The 15,814-nt window shown below is 36.2% G+C and overlaps 1 protein-coding gene across 6 annotated transcripts in view; it reads left to right on the forward strand.

Moving 5' to 3' along the window:
* LOC145694669 (uncharacterized) overlaps nt 1-15,814 on the forward strand; it is a 508,204-nt gene that overhangs the window by 5,444 nt on the left and 486,946 nt on the right. For all 6 annotated transcript variants that reach the window (XM_081771146.1, XM_081771145.1, XM_081771143.1 and 3 more), the window contains exons 2-4: nt 6,312-6,439; nt 9,930-10,061; nt 15,364-15,486. In XM_081771146.1, coding sequence (XP_081627272.1) covers nt 6,320-6,439; nt 9,930-10,061; nt 15,364-15,486 — 375 coding nt within the window. In that variant the 5' untranslated portion in view covers nt 6,312-6,319. The remainder of the gene's footprint in view (nt 1-6,311; nt 6,440-9,929; nt 10,062-15,363; nt 15,487-15,814) is intronic.

Raw genomic sequence — 15,814 nt, forward strand, 5'->3', positions numbered from 1 at the left:
ATGTTCCTTCCTGTTTCACCTATGTAAGTGGCGTTACATTCACAGGTGATCCTATAGATGCCTGGTGTCTTTAATCCCAATGAGTCTTTTGCACTTGGTAGTAAACTCCTGATCTTCGGTGGAGGGCAGTGTACAGTCTTGATGTTGAATTTCTTCAATAGTCTTGCTAGTTGGTTGGAGGTTTTTCCCATATATGGAATAAGTGCAATATTTTCCTTGTCTGCCGTGTTGTCCTCTTTTGTGGTGCAATCTCTGCTACTGTATTTTCTCATGGCTGTGTTGATCTGTTTCGACGAATATCCGTTGAATTTGAATACTGTTTCCAGGTGAGACAGTTCTGTGCTTATATTATCTGGATCTGCTATTTGGTATGCTCTGTGTGTTAGAGTATTCAACACCCCCATCTTCTGTGCAGGATGATGAAAACTGGTCGCATCGAGGTAGAGATCAGTGTGTGTGGGTTTCCTGTAGATTGAATGGCCTAGACTTCCATCTGGCTTCTTGTATACGAGTACGTCCAGAAACGGGAGTCTTCCTTCTGTTTCTGTTTCCATTGTGAACTGGATGTTGCGGTGTATAGAATTCAGATGCTGCAGGAATTCGTCGAGTTTCTGTCTGCCATGGGGCCATATGACGAATGTGTCGTCTACATACCTGTAGAATACTGTAGGTTTGTATGTTGCTGTTTCTAGCGCTTTGTGTTCAAAATACTCCATATAGAAGTTCGCTATTACTGGAGAGAGAGGAGAGCCCATTGCCACACCATCACTTTGTTCAAAGAAATTGTCTTGGTAACTGAAGTAGGTAGACGTTAGGGTGTGTCTGAAGAGATGTACTATATCCTTGCTGAAGTGCGATTCCAGGAGTTTAATAGAATCTTCCAGTGGTACCCTCGTAAAGAGAGAAACCACATCAAAGCTGACGAGTATGTCATCTGCGTTTGTCTTGATGCTGTGTAGCAGTTGTACAAAATGGCTGGAGTTTCTGATCCTATCCAGAGAAGAAAGGAAAGCCCTCAATGACCTACGAGCTGATGACAGCATCATAATATTACCAGCAGACAAGGGGAATGCGACCGTCATTCTCAACAGGGAAGACTACCACTCCAAATTGACAAGCCTACTGGAAGATCCAGCATATAGAAAAATTGACAGAGATCCAACCAAGGCCATCGAAAAGAAAACCTCCAGATTAATACAAAGTTCCAGTCTGAATGAAGAAGAAAAGAAGAGGCTTAAACCTTCCGGTTCAATACCACCAAGGATTTATGGCCTTCCGAAGATACACAAGAAAGAAGTTCCATTACGACCCATAGTTAACACCATAGGAGGCCCCACGTACAACCTGGCCAAGAAATTAACAGGACTGCTACAGCCACTAACAGGAGAGTGTACACACCATATCAGAAACTCCAGCCATTTTGTACAACTGCTACACAGCATCAAGACAAACGCAGATGACATACTCGTCAGCTTTGATGTGGTTTCTCTCTTTACGAGGGTACCACTGGAAGATTCTATTAAACTCCTGGAATCGCACTTCAGCAAGGATATAGTACATCTCTTCAGACACACCCTAACGTCTACCTACTTCAGTTACCAAGACAATTTCTTTGAACAAAGTGATGGTGTGGCAATGGGCTCTCCTCTCTCTCCAGTAATAGCGAACTTCTATATGGAGTATTTTGAACACAAAGCGCTAGAAACAGCAACATACAAACCTACAGTATTCTACAGGTATGTAGACGACACATTCGTCATATGGCCCCATGGCAGACAGAAACTCGACGAATTCCTGCAGCATCTGAATTCTATACACCGCAACATCCAGTTCACAATGGAAACAGAAACAGAAGGAAGACTCCCGTTTCTGGACGTACTCGTATACAAGAAGCCAGATGGAAGTCTAGGCCATTCAATCTACAGGAAACCCACACACACTGATCTCTACCTCGATGCGACCAGTTTTCATCATCCTGCACAGAAGATGGGGGTGTTGAATACTCTAACACACAGAGCATACCAAATAGCAGATCCAGATAATATAAGCACAGAACTGTCTCACCTGGAAACAGTATTCAAATTCAACGGATATTCGTCGAAACAGATCAACACAGCCATGAGAAAATACAGTAGCAGAGATTGCACCACAAAAGAGGACAACACGGCAGACAAGGAAAATATTGCACTTATTCCATATATGGGAAAAACCTCCAACCAACTAGCAAGACTATTGAAGAAATTCAACATCAAGACTGTACACTGCCCTCCACCGAAGATCAGGAGTTTACTACCAAGTGCAAAAGACTCATTGGGATTAAAGACACCAGGCATCTATAGGATCACCTGTGAATGTAACGCCACTTACATAGGTGAAACAGGAAGGAACATTGAAGACAGAATGAAAGAACACCAGCGACACACCAGACTTAAACAACCAGAAAAATCTGCAATAGCCGAACACTGCATACAATACAATCATACGGCCATGTGGGACCAAATTGAAGTACTAAAGAAAAGTAAACAGTTCTGGGACAGGAAAATACATGAATCTTTATTCATCCGTACATACAAGCCATCCATCAACAGAGACGAAGGTTATCATCTACCTGACATCTGGTTCCAGCTTCTCAGTACGAAAAGAACCATCAGCCAATCAGAGAGCAGTTTCCACCAGCAAAATCAGAGCACGCCATTGGCCAACAAAAACAACCAATAGGAACACAGCGATTCTTAAAGACCACTATATAATCTGTACGACCAGCACACTTCAACACATAGCTCTGAAGATGTTGCCGCTGTATGGTAACGAAAGCTCAGCACAGCAACACCTACTCTGGCAGCAATCCCGAGAACATTGGATTAATAGTAGACGCCAGCAAAGCTTCAAGATCATATTAAATGTACTCTTGTTCATAATCAGATATTAACCTTAAATAATTCTGGGAAATTTTTGATTCATTAATATAAGTATCACAACATTGTATACGTGAACATGATTAATGATTAACAGTTGTTTAGAATATACTAGCAGCGTTCACCCCGCTTCGCTGGGGTCACCCCGGAACGCAATAAACTTTGTGACTTAGATAATTTTTACTTTTTCGCTTTCAAGTGATATGATAAAAACCATAGAAGAATGGAGTAAATGTTAACATTATATCGCCTGTCATTTATGTTAACCCGCCGAGTGACACGGTCATGTGGGTTGCATATAAATACGGTTAGATTTAGCTATGATGAGCTAACAAAGGATTTGTACGTTATGGACACTTGAATGGTCAATTATCTCAAGACACTGGTAATTGAAAATTAAAGTGATATGATAAAAACCATCTAGGGTCCAAATATTAATAACCCCCCAAAAATGAAAGAAATTGGTTCAGCCGTATTAGCGTGATGAGCTAACAAAGGATTTGTACGTTCTCTTTTATATATATAGATGGGTGAGTCTTTTATAATTGGATATTTTCGTATTGTACTGTTTCTAAATGCTTTCTTTTTCTTTTTTTAAAAAAATAGTTGATAAGGAATATAAGAAAATATCTGACCAATATCTACTGATAGTCCGGATTGAAAATTTCCAAAGGCTTGTTTTTTCCCCTTTATTTTGTAATATTGTAGATACTAATATTGTGTACAAGTGGACATAAGAAAAGTAAATATGCCAATAGAATTAATATTGCTCTAAAAGCTTTTCCCTTTTAAAATCGTATATTTTTACAGTTTTCCTTGTGCCGACAGTTTGTCAATTTGCACGTTAGGGAGTTTATATTGTGTATAATTGCTTCTTAAGGTGGATTACATGATAATAACTTTTACATTAATTATTTGATTTCTACCTTATCACTTAGAGATGTGGCGCTTTTAGAAATAAGTTCCTTTGTTATTAGTCTTTCTTTATGAATTTTCTTGATTTTATTCGTAATTACCTAAAAGCATTTCCATATTCTAAATCTATACTCTTTCCCACCAACTTTATTAGTCGTTAAAACATTTTATAATTGTAACTAAATTTACACCTGTTGTCCTTGTTTGTACTAAACTTTAAAATACACCATTCCCTTCACGCGTTTGCATAGAAAAAAACATGGCGATCACCATGGTAACGGAAAGGAACTGACGTCATCATTATATCAGTCTATTACGTTGCAATGCTCGAAATGAGCCGGATACTCGTGTATGCAGGGGTCGCAGTTGCTCAGTGGTAGAGTGCTCACCATTTGTGCGTGGGATGTATGGTTCGATCTCAGTTCATGCCAAGTAAACTTTGTGGTGGACGCATACCGTGTATCTGGATTTTCTAGTAATTTTCAAACTTCCTTAATTCCACAATTTCATTCATTATCATTATCACAGTCTCCTTTGGCCTTGAAGCATTATCGTGGGATGTTAACTAGAAATTTCGTTTATCTCTGTATGCAGGAGTGTACGAGCCCTTCGAATAAATGCTCAGTGCACTCTCTCCGTTATGATGCCCTCTAAAAATCTGTTTAATAAAAAAAATATATATTTTCCTGAAAGGTATACATTATTAAGTACACAAAATAATTCGCGTATTTAATTATTTTTTTTCGGCAATAACTTTTCAAACCACACTAAAACAGCATTTTTGTTTGAAGTATCTATGTTTCAAAATTATGTCTTAAGTTATAGTTAAAAGCAAATGCATTTATAATCATAATATGATATACAGTATCTATTTTAGCAACAGACCTGTATAAATAAAAGTCCTTCTTTGACCGGTTAGTATGATGTCCTCCCAATACCTGAACCAAAGCCCTTTTAATGGAACAGGTCCACCTCTGCCTGTATGACACAATCTGACATTTCTTTTTTCCATTAATTTTCATACAAGCACCATTCATCGTGAAATTGTAAAATTTTTAATTCGACGGCACACTTGAATATTCGTATGCAAAACTCATATCAACGCTGGCGCGTAATATTTCTCTTTTCGAGCGCTGGTTATATAAGGAATGTTCCGAAAGCTAGATTCTTTTTTGCTTGGAAGTATAATATATATTATAAAGTAAATATATTGAGGAAATTCTAAGAAAAATGTAACTTTCAGCAATAATTATGGAATATATATTACATGTGTGAGTACAATGGCTACTTGTTTTTTGTAATGGAAAGACAATCGAAATCGCTAGTTGCTTTTGGATTTTGAAAACATGTTTCAAAGCCGAAATTTAATTCGAATTTTATATCAAGTATTTAGTTTCAAAAGTCGATTTCGGTATTCAAAACTGAAAATCAGTTTCCAGGTAGCCGAAAGAAAAGAAAGAAAGAAAAAAAAAAAGAAATTTGAACAACACTATCTATTAGCCAGTTGTTTCCCAACTAGAATTAAAATAGGTTTTCCAATTTTATATTAGCGTTCTTTCATTTATTCTGTATTGCTTGTGTCCGTTTGTTATAATTTTCGAAAAATAAAATGGCATAAAACGTTACAGGCCTGAAAGGAGCCTGAATCAGGTGAGTTATTTTCAAAAACAACTTTTGTGACATTATGTACAGGAACAGGAATAAACATACAAAAATCTTTTCCCTTTCACAAAAGGTATTTCATAAAAGATTTTGAAAATGCTGGTATATATGTAGTGACGTGTTCATGTATGAAAAAAAAATACATTGGACAAACAAAATGAGACTACAAATAATCAAGAAACATGTAAGGGACATCAAAGACGTTGAAAAAGAAAACTGTCTTATCACTGACTCAACACTCAATAATAGAATCAAAATTCCGGGTTGTGAGGCCTTTTGCAGTCTGAAAGAGGAGCCGAGCTTAAACCGTGATAGTTGTAGCATCTCTAAAGAACTTTCTCGGATTATTAAGAATTACGTCACTAATCCTGTAAAGTAAGGGCTTTAGAGGTACAATGAATACGTTTGAAACTGGCTGCTTCAGTGTAATAGAAGGATCACACACATTGTGTGTTCCAAATTGGGTAGGACATGAGGTTATATATATAATGTTTAAATTCATGTATTTTGGGTAGGTTTTCATATACTTTTATTTGTTATGGTTTGCAGCTTTTGCCGTCTATGAATAATCTAGGTAAATATAATATTCAATGTATTATCATGCGTTAGTTATTGTGAAGTGGTTGTCGTTGATACGTTGAAAAAGAGCTCCATGGATAAGCTCAAAACGTTGTTTGAAGACAAATATAGTGTTTTTTTTCTTTTCCTTTTCTTTTTTTTTTTTTTTAAATTAGCGTAATGTCTCTTTCCTCATGTTCATTCAATATTAAAGAATATGCTAGGTTTTTATTTACTGGAGTCCTTACTGTTTACTTCTAGAATAGATAATGAATTGGCAAATATGTCGTTTGTGCTCTGGTCGCCATACAGAAGGCATAGATATCTTCGGGAAAGAAGGAATGACTCAATTAATTTGTTTAAAACTGAGCAGAAGTTTACAATATGAGGTAGGTGTTTTATTTATAAATTACACCTCTTTGGTTCTTGTGATTTTCCTTTTAGATCATTATTAGATATAATAAAATGATTATGATAAAACTGAAATTGCAACTGTTCCGTATTAAATTTGAATAAATAAATTAATTTTAAACATGAGCATGTCGTGTTTGCTGTACCGGCCAACGGAAATTGAGTTTGTTGAAGCAGCTTGGTGACTGCGTACAGTATTTTTCTGTTTCAAAGTTTATTTCTTTTTTATTTATTTATTTACTTATTATTATTATTATTATTTATTTATTTATTTATTTTATAAAGTGCTCTTCCTACTGTCCAGTTTCCGTAACAAAATGAAAACGTGCTGGCTTTTGTTAGTATATTCGAATGCATTAACAGCTGATTGGTGGGTTGATTGTTTTCATAGCACGGATGTTTCCGAAAATTTTCGTTGCCAGCACTATATTCGATATCGTTAAAAAAAAAAAAAAAAAAAAGTTTCGTTTCAAATAAAATGATCTATGATTGGTGTTGTTTGTGTATTGCGGAAAATATGTACGTCACAATACACCATTAATATATTTTTGTTTTATCTCCGGAACGGAAGATGTTATGCTGTATTCGAGCATGGTATTTCATTTATTTTTAAGACTTTCCCCTTCCCCAAAAAATTCTTAATGCAGATACAAATTATGTGGGGATTTTTGAAATTCCAAGATAATTTTAAAAGGGAACTCTGTTATTTCGACTAGATACATCGAGGAAATTTTTAAGAAGTCAGAATATGTGGCAAGAATTGATTACCAGTATTATCAACACTTGTCTAGGGTAATTCTTATCTACTTTACCCTTTTATTATTTAATATGCAATAAAACTCAACCAGCAGGGAGGAGAGGATTGTTTTGAGGAAAAACAGGCAATACAAAGTATACGGAACCTTAGGTCAAACGTAATAAACTTAGTTAATAAAGTAGAAAGGTTATCGTTATTAAATCAACACTTACCGCACCTGATATGATAACTTATAGCTATACGTTTAGAGTTACTCTATTTAAATATACAGGGTTATTCAGGAGGAATGTCATATAATTTGTAAAGTGATTCTACATGTGAAAATAAACCGAAAAAGTCCTATGAACATGTGTCCGATTTTTGGTCGTTACGGAACTGGAGCGAGTTGAAGACTGCACACATCCATGAATGATTATGAAGAAAGTGTAAATATTACTCACCAGAATGCTGTGTAGGCGCTGTGGTGGACAGAGTAATGGTGGGACAGATAACTGATCCATTGTAGAATTGTTGTTCAAAAAGTTCCCCACCCATCTCAATGCACTTGTCAACGCGTTGGAGGGTGTGTTGTGTTGCGCATCGAACATCATCTCGTCGGAGTTTAATGCGGGTAACAGCGTGGGTGATGCGAGGGACAATTTTTTCACTTGTATCCAACTTCGTAGCGTACATATCCCCCTTTAACCAGCTCCATAAATAGAAGTCTAATGTGGTTAGGTTGGACGATCTGGGAGGCCAGTTTGGGTCCACCACGGCCAATCCATCGTTGAGGAAATGTGTCATCCAGATACTGGGATACTTGTCTGGGACAGTGAATTGGTGCTCCATGTTGCAGGTACATTTACTATCGTTGCTCTAATGTCACGCCTTCCAAAAGTGCAGATAGGTCTTCTTTCAGGATATGTGCGTATGCTCCGGTTGTCATGCGATTTGGATATCTGTTGGAGAACCACCACACTTCTTGTAAGATGGATCAGTCCTGTCCTACCATTATTCTGACCACTACAGCGCCTGCACAGCATTTCGGTTAGTAATATTCACACTTGTCTTAATAATAATTCATGAATGTGTGTAGTCTTCAACCTGCTCCAGTTCCGTAACGATCGAAATTCGGACACATGTTCATAGGACTTTTTCGGTTTATTTTCACATGTAGAATCACTTCACAAATTATGTGACATCCTCCTGAATAACCCTGTATAATATTAACGAAACGGTTGTGGTTTTAGATGCATGGAAAGAAACACATCAATCTCGCATATATTAAATGATTAAGGAGCTTCGTCGTTGATATTTGGTTTACATACGCACCTTGGACGTGGGAGACTCGGGTTCAGTTCCGAATGAAACTGAGTGGTTCGGATTCCACGTTATGATAGGTCTGCGTCTCTTATTGCTTTGGTGCTGAATAGGGAAGTTAAACTTAAAGCCAATCAACCAGTCTGTATTCGAATTCATGAAACATGATACAAGATATATTGTATCAACTTATATATTGTAATCCTTTGACTCTATAACAATATAACAATTTTAGAACTACTTTGTCATTGCAATTCAGAATATTATACAAGAATGATTTGTGTTAATGTAAATTTTTGCGGTTTTATTGTTTACCAATTACATACGCATTTTATTTTATTTTATTATTTTATTTTATATTTCTCGCAGCAACAAAATGGCTCTCAGTGGATGATATTCGGAACTGTCCGAACAGTTGTATCCTCTTACTATCGACATTGTAACATAACATGTGTCCGAAGACGTTGCCATATTTTTGGTCCCCTTTTAACAGTAATTAATGACTTACACATGTGGGTTTGAGAGACCACTTTGTTTTTTCTCTCCTTTTCCCCCCCCTCATCAACGAAAGGTAGATGCTCCGAAAATGAACACACTGACCAACTGCCTGCATATGGCTCATTCTTTCTCAGTGGAAGAAGAAAGGTTTTCTTCTGAAAGTGTCAAATAACAAAACAACACAAACCATTCGAGTTTCCAGGCTACTTTTTCCATCCCCAAAACATTTAAGACATTGCATTCCTTTCTCAAGTGACAGAGATGATCAGCTTTTACTCACCACTATTCTGACTGAGAATTACCAAACAGATCGAATTTCTTGGCAACACTGGATTTCGGAGAAAATATCTATTTCACTACCATGTAGTGGGAGGAGAAGGCCAATAGGTCAATTTTCTATACCACCCACCAAGGCTTTTAAGCTTTTGCGAGAAGATTATTATAGGGATTATGAAAGATTGAACTTACTGTTAACGTGGGCTCCGAACCATAGCGATGGTGTGAATCGGTGCAGTTGGCAGATGCACAAACCATCGTGAAGATCAACTTTGATTGTATATGCCATTTCCCACCGCAGTATCTTCTCTCCAAGAGAGCTGAATGATAACTATGCCACAGATCCTGGTTCCATGTAGTGTTATAACCGGCATAACCGTGAGACGTAAAACTTAAAGATTTCATTTCATATATTTCAGATCGTTACTAATATTACTATTACCTCTGTATTGTAAACTAGCCACCTGTTCAAGTTTCTTGTCTCCAGCTTTTATGTGTAGCGTCCCACAATTTGGAAGGGGGGAAAATACCTTAACCGGAATGTTAACTTTAAATATTAACTCTGTTACAGTAAGTTTCATTCTACACTTCTATCTGATTTTATGTATATACGTTTAACACTGTAAATTTCGTTGCAGGTGCATCCAAATGATCCATGGCCGAAATCAATATGCAAGTCTTGTTTGCAACAATTGAATGAAGTTGACGGATTTCAACAAAAATGTCAGAATGCTCAGGCAAAGATGATTGATGATGTGAGACGTCACCAGGTAAACTTGTATGCTTTTTTCATAGTGTCATTTCGTTGATGGTATGATAATCAAACTTTTAACGTAACAAAGTTGTGAAGAAATACGATTCTCCGGATCTTTAATATTTGTTGATGAAGATTGCTCTCATACGTAGTAACTGGTTATTGGTTTTTTTTTTTTTTTTTTTTTTTTTATTCGTAAGAAGTTGCAGAAGAATCGGACTTCATCGAGATAGCAAGGAGTATGGACCCCAGTGAAATAAACAAATCAGTAAAATATTTAAAATAATATTCGAACACGAAATTACAAGAATGACATATTGTCATAGCCAAAACATAAGTTTATTATTATTATTATTATTATTATTATTATTATTGTCGTGTGCAACTTCAAATAGACAAAACACTATATTAATTCGTATAGTAAAGCAACAGCAGAGTACATCTTATGAACAACTGACATTGATATGCAGATTAAACAATTGACAGATATCGCACGCGATATAAATACAACGAGCGTGATAATTAATTCTCTTGTCTATCTGATCAGCTTCATTAAAATAATTTCATAATTGCTGGACATAGATTTCCGTCTACTAATATCAAAATTGGATTTTCATTATTCCTTCGTCGAATCATTCATATCGTAATTAAACTCAATAATAATAATAATAATAATAATAATAATAATAATAATAATAATAATACCACCTGCCCGGATAACACTCTGCACTCTTCTGAGAATCGAGGAAAGTATGTGTTGGGCGAGTAACATATCAGTAATGGACGTGCAAGAATACCAGCCAAGCTGTTAGCACGTGGTGTTTGACTGTGGTGTCACACACACACACACACACACACACAAAAAAAAAAAAAAAAAATCTGCGATTGCAAACCCGTCCTACGTTGATCAATGCGCTATGATTCAGTTCTTGTCCGCACATCGAAACTCACAGGAGAATAAGTATAATTTATGGGGAAAAGTGTGTATCGAATATAATTGTAAAGAATTGGGCACGAATGTTGTGAGATGATGGGAAACATATGACAGACACTTCAAGTCCGGGCCAGGCACATGTCATCAACTGTGATAACCTCATAGGGTTGGCACTGCTGTATGTCGGCCATGGAGTTCGGTGCTTCGCACGGCACAATGTACACTATCGTGAAGAAGAAGCTGTTGTAAAGGGTGTGCACAGTGTGTCCAACGAGTTCTTTGTACACACCAAAAGTATCTCTCATGGATGCGTGTCTGCAGTTCCTGCGTCGATATGCCGAAAATGGTGACGAATTTTTCTGTGCATTGCGGCAAGGCATGAAGCGAGATGTCACCATTTGAACCCTCAACGAAAGCAGCAACAATGTAATGGAGGCTTCCGTCATCGCCAAAAGTGACGCAAATGAAGGCCCAACCGCCAGTGGCAAAGGTATAAATGACAGCATTTTTCGACTATCGAGGATACTCGTTATTAAAATTCAAGGAACCGGGTATCATACCACGCTATATCACGAATCTCAACAAATTGCATGCGGCCATACGAAGGAAATGTCCTGAGATGTTGACGCCTGTTGCTTGTCATTCTTCATGACAAAGCTCCCTCGCATGTGGCGGGCATTGTGTAGGGGACATTAAAGAAGGATCATGGGAGGTTCAACTTCACTCCCCATACAGCCTGGACTTATCACTTTGTGACTTCTAATTATTCGAGCTCTTGAATAAAAAAAAACTCAAGAGGAAAGTGTTTCACAGCGAGAATGAAGTGAATGGTACAGTGCACAGCAGAACTCCTTCTCGGCAGGAACTCAACTTGTGATGATGCCTGTCTCATCCACTATGGAAATTCTAGAGGTCTGCGCGGATGCGAATATCCGGATCGAAATGGGTATTTGCGGATATATATTTCTTTTCTGTGCGGATAACGGATAAAGTTGTGGATATGGTTTCCTACATCTTTTTCCTACTTAAAAAACGCTATGAAATTGTGATGGTGGTGGAAAGAGCACTAAGAAACGTTTGTTTTCAAGTAAAAGTTTTAAAACCGGTTGAAAAATACCTAAAATCAAAATATAAGTGTGTTTGAAGCTTGTGGCTCAGTGACAGCAAAAGGACAAGAAATAACACGAGAGAATAGTCCTTTTATTGCTGTTTTCAATATGTTTAGCAACCGTTTTGTAGGTGAATGGCATCTCTGACCTAAACAGAACGAAACGACAGTCCCTTTCGCTACTCAAGTATCGCTATTTACTGGAAAAAAAAAAAAAAAAAAAAAAAATGCCGCCTAAGCTCCTCTGATAAATCTGAAAATTTTCAGACCATTGGCCTTGAAGATGAAGAAATGTCTTCAAATAAAGTTTTTCTAGCCTAAGAGGTCAGGAACCAAAACCCTAATTTAACCACATCCCCTTCCATAAACTGAAAACTGGTCAGCAGAATTATCTTTGCCTTTTGTGCAGGGTTGGCTGGTTTAAACCAAGGTGGTTTAAACCAGCTGGTTTTTTCAAAAAAAACAACTGGTTTAAACTAAAAAACAAACAAAAAAAAAATGTTCGTAAAAGTGTATGTGTTTGTAAAATCTTGATGAACACACATTTGTGGGTTATCACGTTTCACTCTCGTATATTATTCGTATTATATTCAGACCTAGATTCCCCATTAATTACTCAAAAAGATTATAATACAAAAGCAACTTTTTTTATACGTTTATAAATGTTTATTTTGTGATTTTTTGTAATTGTTATTATTGTTATGTAATTGCAATCGAAGAAAAATTCTAAATATTGTTTCGTTTCAATGTTTACTATTGATAAAATACATCGAAAATGCCGTACTTTTTGTGTGTGTGTGGGGGGGGAGTCATACAGACCCCACGAGAGGCATTTAGTGAAATAAGTATCTTTGGTATCTATTTATGTATAAATGAGTCTGAGCCAAAGTGGACTCAAATAATTCGGTGTATTTCTTTAATTTGGACCAATAAAAGTCGTTGTTAACTAACTTGAACTAAATTAGTTCTTCTGTACTCCGTAGTACTTTAAAATTGTTCATATGTAATTCTGTGTAATGGTTTCACTTGTGCAACTATCTTTTTGTCCTTCTGAAATGACTCTCGACAGTTATATTAAGAAGCATGTAAAGATCAGTACAACGTTGGTGTTTTTTTTTTTTTTTTTTTTAATCAGGATTCCTTCGTGAGTGAGTCGCAGACGTATCGCATTTGTGGCCAATTAGTCCTGGTTCCGAGTTCAAATGGAGGACAATTTCTCTCGGATGTAACTCGAGAAGCGGTTTTTATTCCGCTTTAAGCTTATGTAACCCCTTCCAGCATAACCCGGTTGTTGCATAATAACATCAAGGCGAAACAAACTTATTTCTGTCCATATATGATATGAATATATAGAGCAAATTATTTAAACCATAAAAGCCTGGTTTAAACCAAAAAAACCGGTTTTTTGGTTTTTTTAATAAAAACCATGGTTTTTGCCAACCCTGCTTTTGTGACAAACTGGAGAAGTGCGTAGGTCACCGAAATAGTAAACACATCACACCATTCTTCAGCAGCTAAACTTTAAAAAAGTACTCTCATCTTTTTCTCTCCCTCTCTCTTCTCTTTTTAAAAAAAATCTTCTTTACTGTTGCCTTTGAAGTACAGAAAATACAATGCACATTTGTGACCCTACAGATTTCTCTCTGCAAAGAGCTGTGACGGACCTCAATGAACATTCCGGTGGGTTGGAGTTTTATAACAGCAATTGTTTCTCTCTTTCTCCCCTTGTATGTATGTATATGTATGTATGTTCTGGGCCTCTGGTAAAAAAAGAAAGAATAACCAATGCGTTGTCACTCCGACCCTAAGTGTGTCCAACAATGAGTGGGGGCTGCACAGAAAAGCAGTAAATTCTAAACTTCCTCTATTGCTTCTTCCCGAAATTAAAAGCATAGACCTATTTCTATTCGAAGTTATTTGACTTCTAGTTTCAGTAAAAGCGTGGTCATGAAGAATGCAGATTGTATTGCGTTGTTAGTTTCGTCACTTTTTTTTTTTTTTTTTTTTATTATTATTATTTAGTGCAATTGCTGCTGCTAGTGTCAGTTCGGGATATGTGCATGTGTTTGCAGTGCTGTGATTAATTTTTATTTCTTAATAACGATTATTTCTGTGATTTCTTAATAACGATTGAACAAATGCTTCTTTTTTTTTTTTTTTTATCAGTAATGATGAAGTTTAAAAACTTAGTGACGTGCTCTAAAATTACTTGATATCATCTACATGGCATTATTTTGGTCCGATATCTGCATTTGAAGATCTTGGGTAAGTACGTAGATCATTACCCAAGATGCTAATTTGTATCTGCACAGTTTATATTGCATTTTATTTATTGTAGTTGGTATTTGATCACGAGGAAACATATAATGTATTGTTTCGTTTGATTCAGAAAACTACAAAAGATAGCAATTTAAAATGTTTTTAAAACTATTTTCGAAATCATGACTATTATATGTAAGTTGTATATATTTGCTACCTCATTATCTGCGGATGCGGATGCAGGTGCGGGTAGAGATGTTGCGAATGCGGGTGCGGATAGAGATGATGCGGATGCAGTACGGATGCGGATACGATATTTCGTGTCCGCGCAGACCTCTAGAAATTACTAACCTCCAGTATTTGTTAAACTTTTGACCCTTACATATTGCGTTTTATTATTTTATGCATGTGTTATGCAGGCCGTATTAGTATTTTCGTTTTCCATCTTGGACAGGTTTCATTTCAGCTCTATTTATATTATTATTATTTAAGAAATATCTTACAACATTCTATGAGCAACATCTACAGCGGGTTACTAATAGATAACAATTGAATATTGCAAAAATACAAACATAATTTGGCATAAGTAGAAAGGATAAAAGAAATAAATGTTAATATGTCGACCTTGTACCCATAAGCTGTCATTGAAATGAAATCTTTCAGTCTAACGTTCCACAATTATGCCCCTTAGGCTAAGGGAGACAGATGATTAAGGCAAGTAAATAATAATGGAAGAATCGGTGAAGTAAAAATATGGGAATAAACTGAAGTATCTTGAGAAGACTCACAAACACGATATTGTCCACCACAAACTTACTTGTTCAGTGATCGAGTCAGAGACCCCACACACGAGAAAGGTAAACGCTCTATCACTGAATCACCGGTCTCCCCCCTCCCCCTGTTAAACTGTCAGTATTGGAAAGTTAGATGTTATGTATATTATTGTTATTTCTGCTCAATAATTTGTTGGTCAGCTTCCAGTAGAACAACTCACTGTAACTTTCTTCTATTTTACAGAAACATTCAGTTAATGTATGCCGGCTTTGTACGGAAGATAGAAAGAACAAGATTAATATATTCAATATCTCTGGAGAAAGTGTGAATATAACTACCAAGATTCAGTTATGTTTAAATATTACAGTAAGTATTTCTAACTGATATTAAGGTTATTCTATTGTCATATATGAGGTTTTCGTCATATTTTCACTATGAATTTGCAATTTATTTTAATGTGTTATCGATGTGTAATATTCATACATCATAATTTCATTTCGCACATGTTCTTTTTTTTCTTCTTCTTTTTTTCTAGGAGTATTTCTACATTGTAAGGCACATATATCTATTGAAATAAAATATAGAACTTACTTTTTAATGATAAAAAGTAATAAACTATAATATGTATACAAATATACAAAGAGATAGATAAAATATTAGTGAGTCCTCTTTTTGAATTTAGTATTGTTACCCT

The sequence above is a fragment of the Thermobia domestica genome, chromosome 9 (genome assembly GCF_964235325.1).
Source record: "Thermobia domestica chromosome 9, izTheDome1.hap1.1, whole genome shotgun sequence".
NCBI classification, from domain to species: domain Eukaryota; kingdom Metazoa; phylum Arthropoda; class Insecta; order Zygentoma; family Lepismatidae; genus Thermobia; species Thermobia domestica.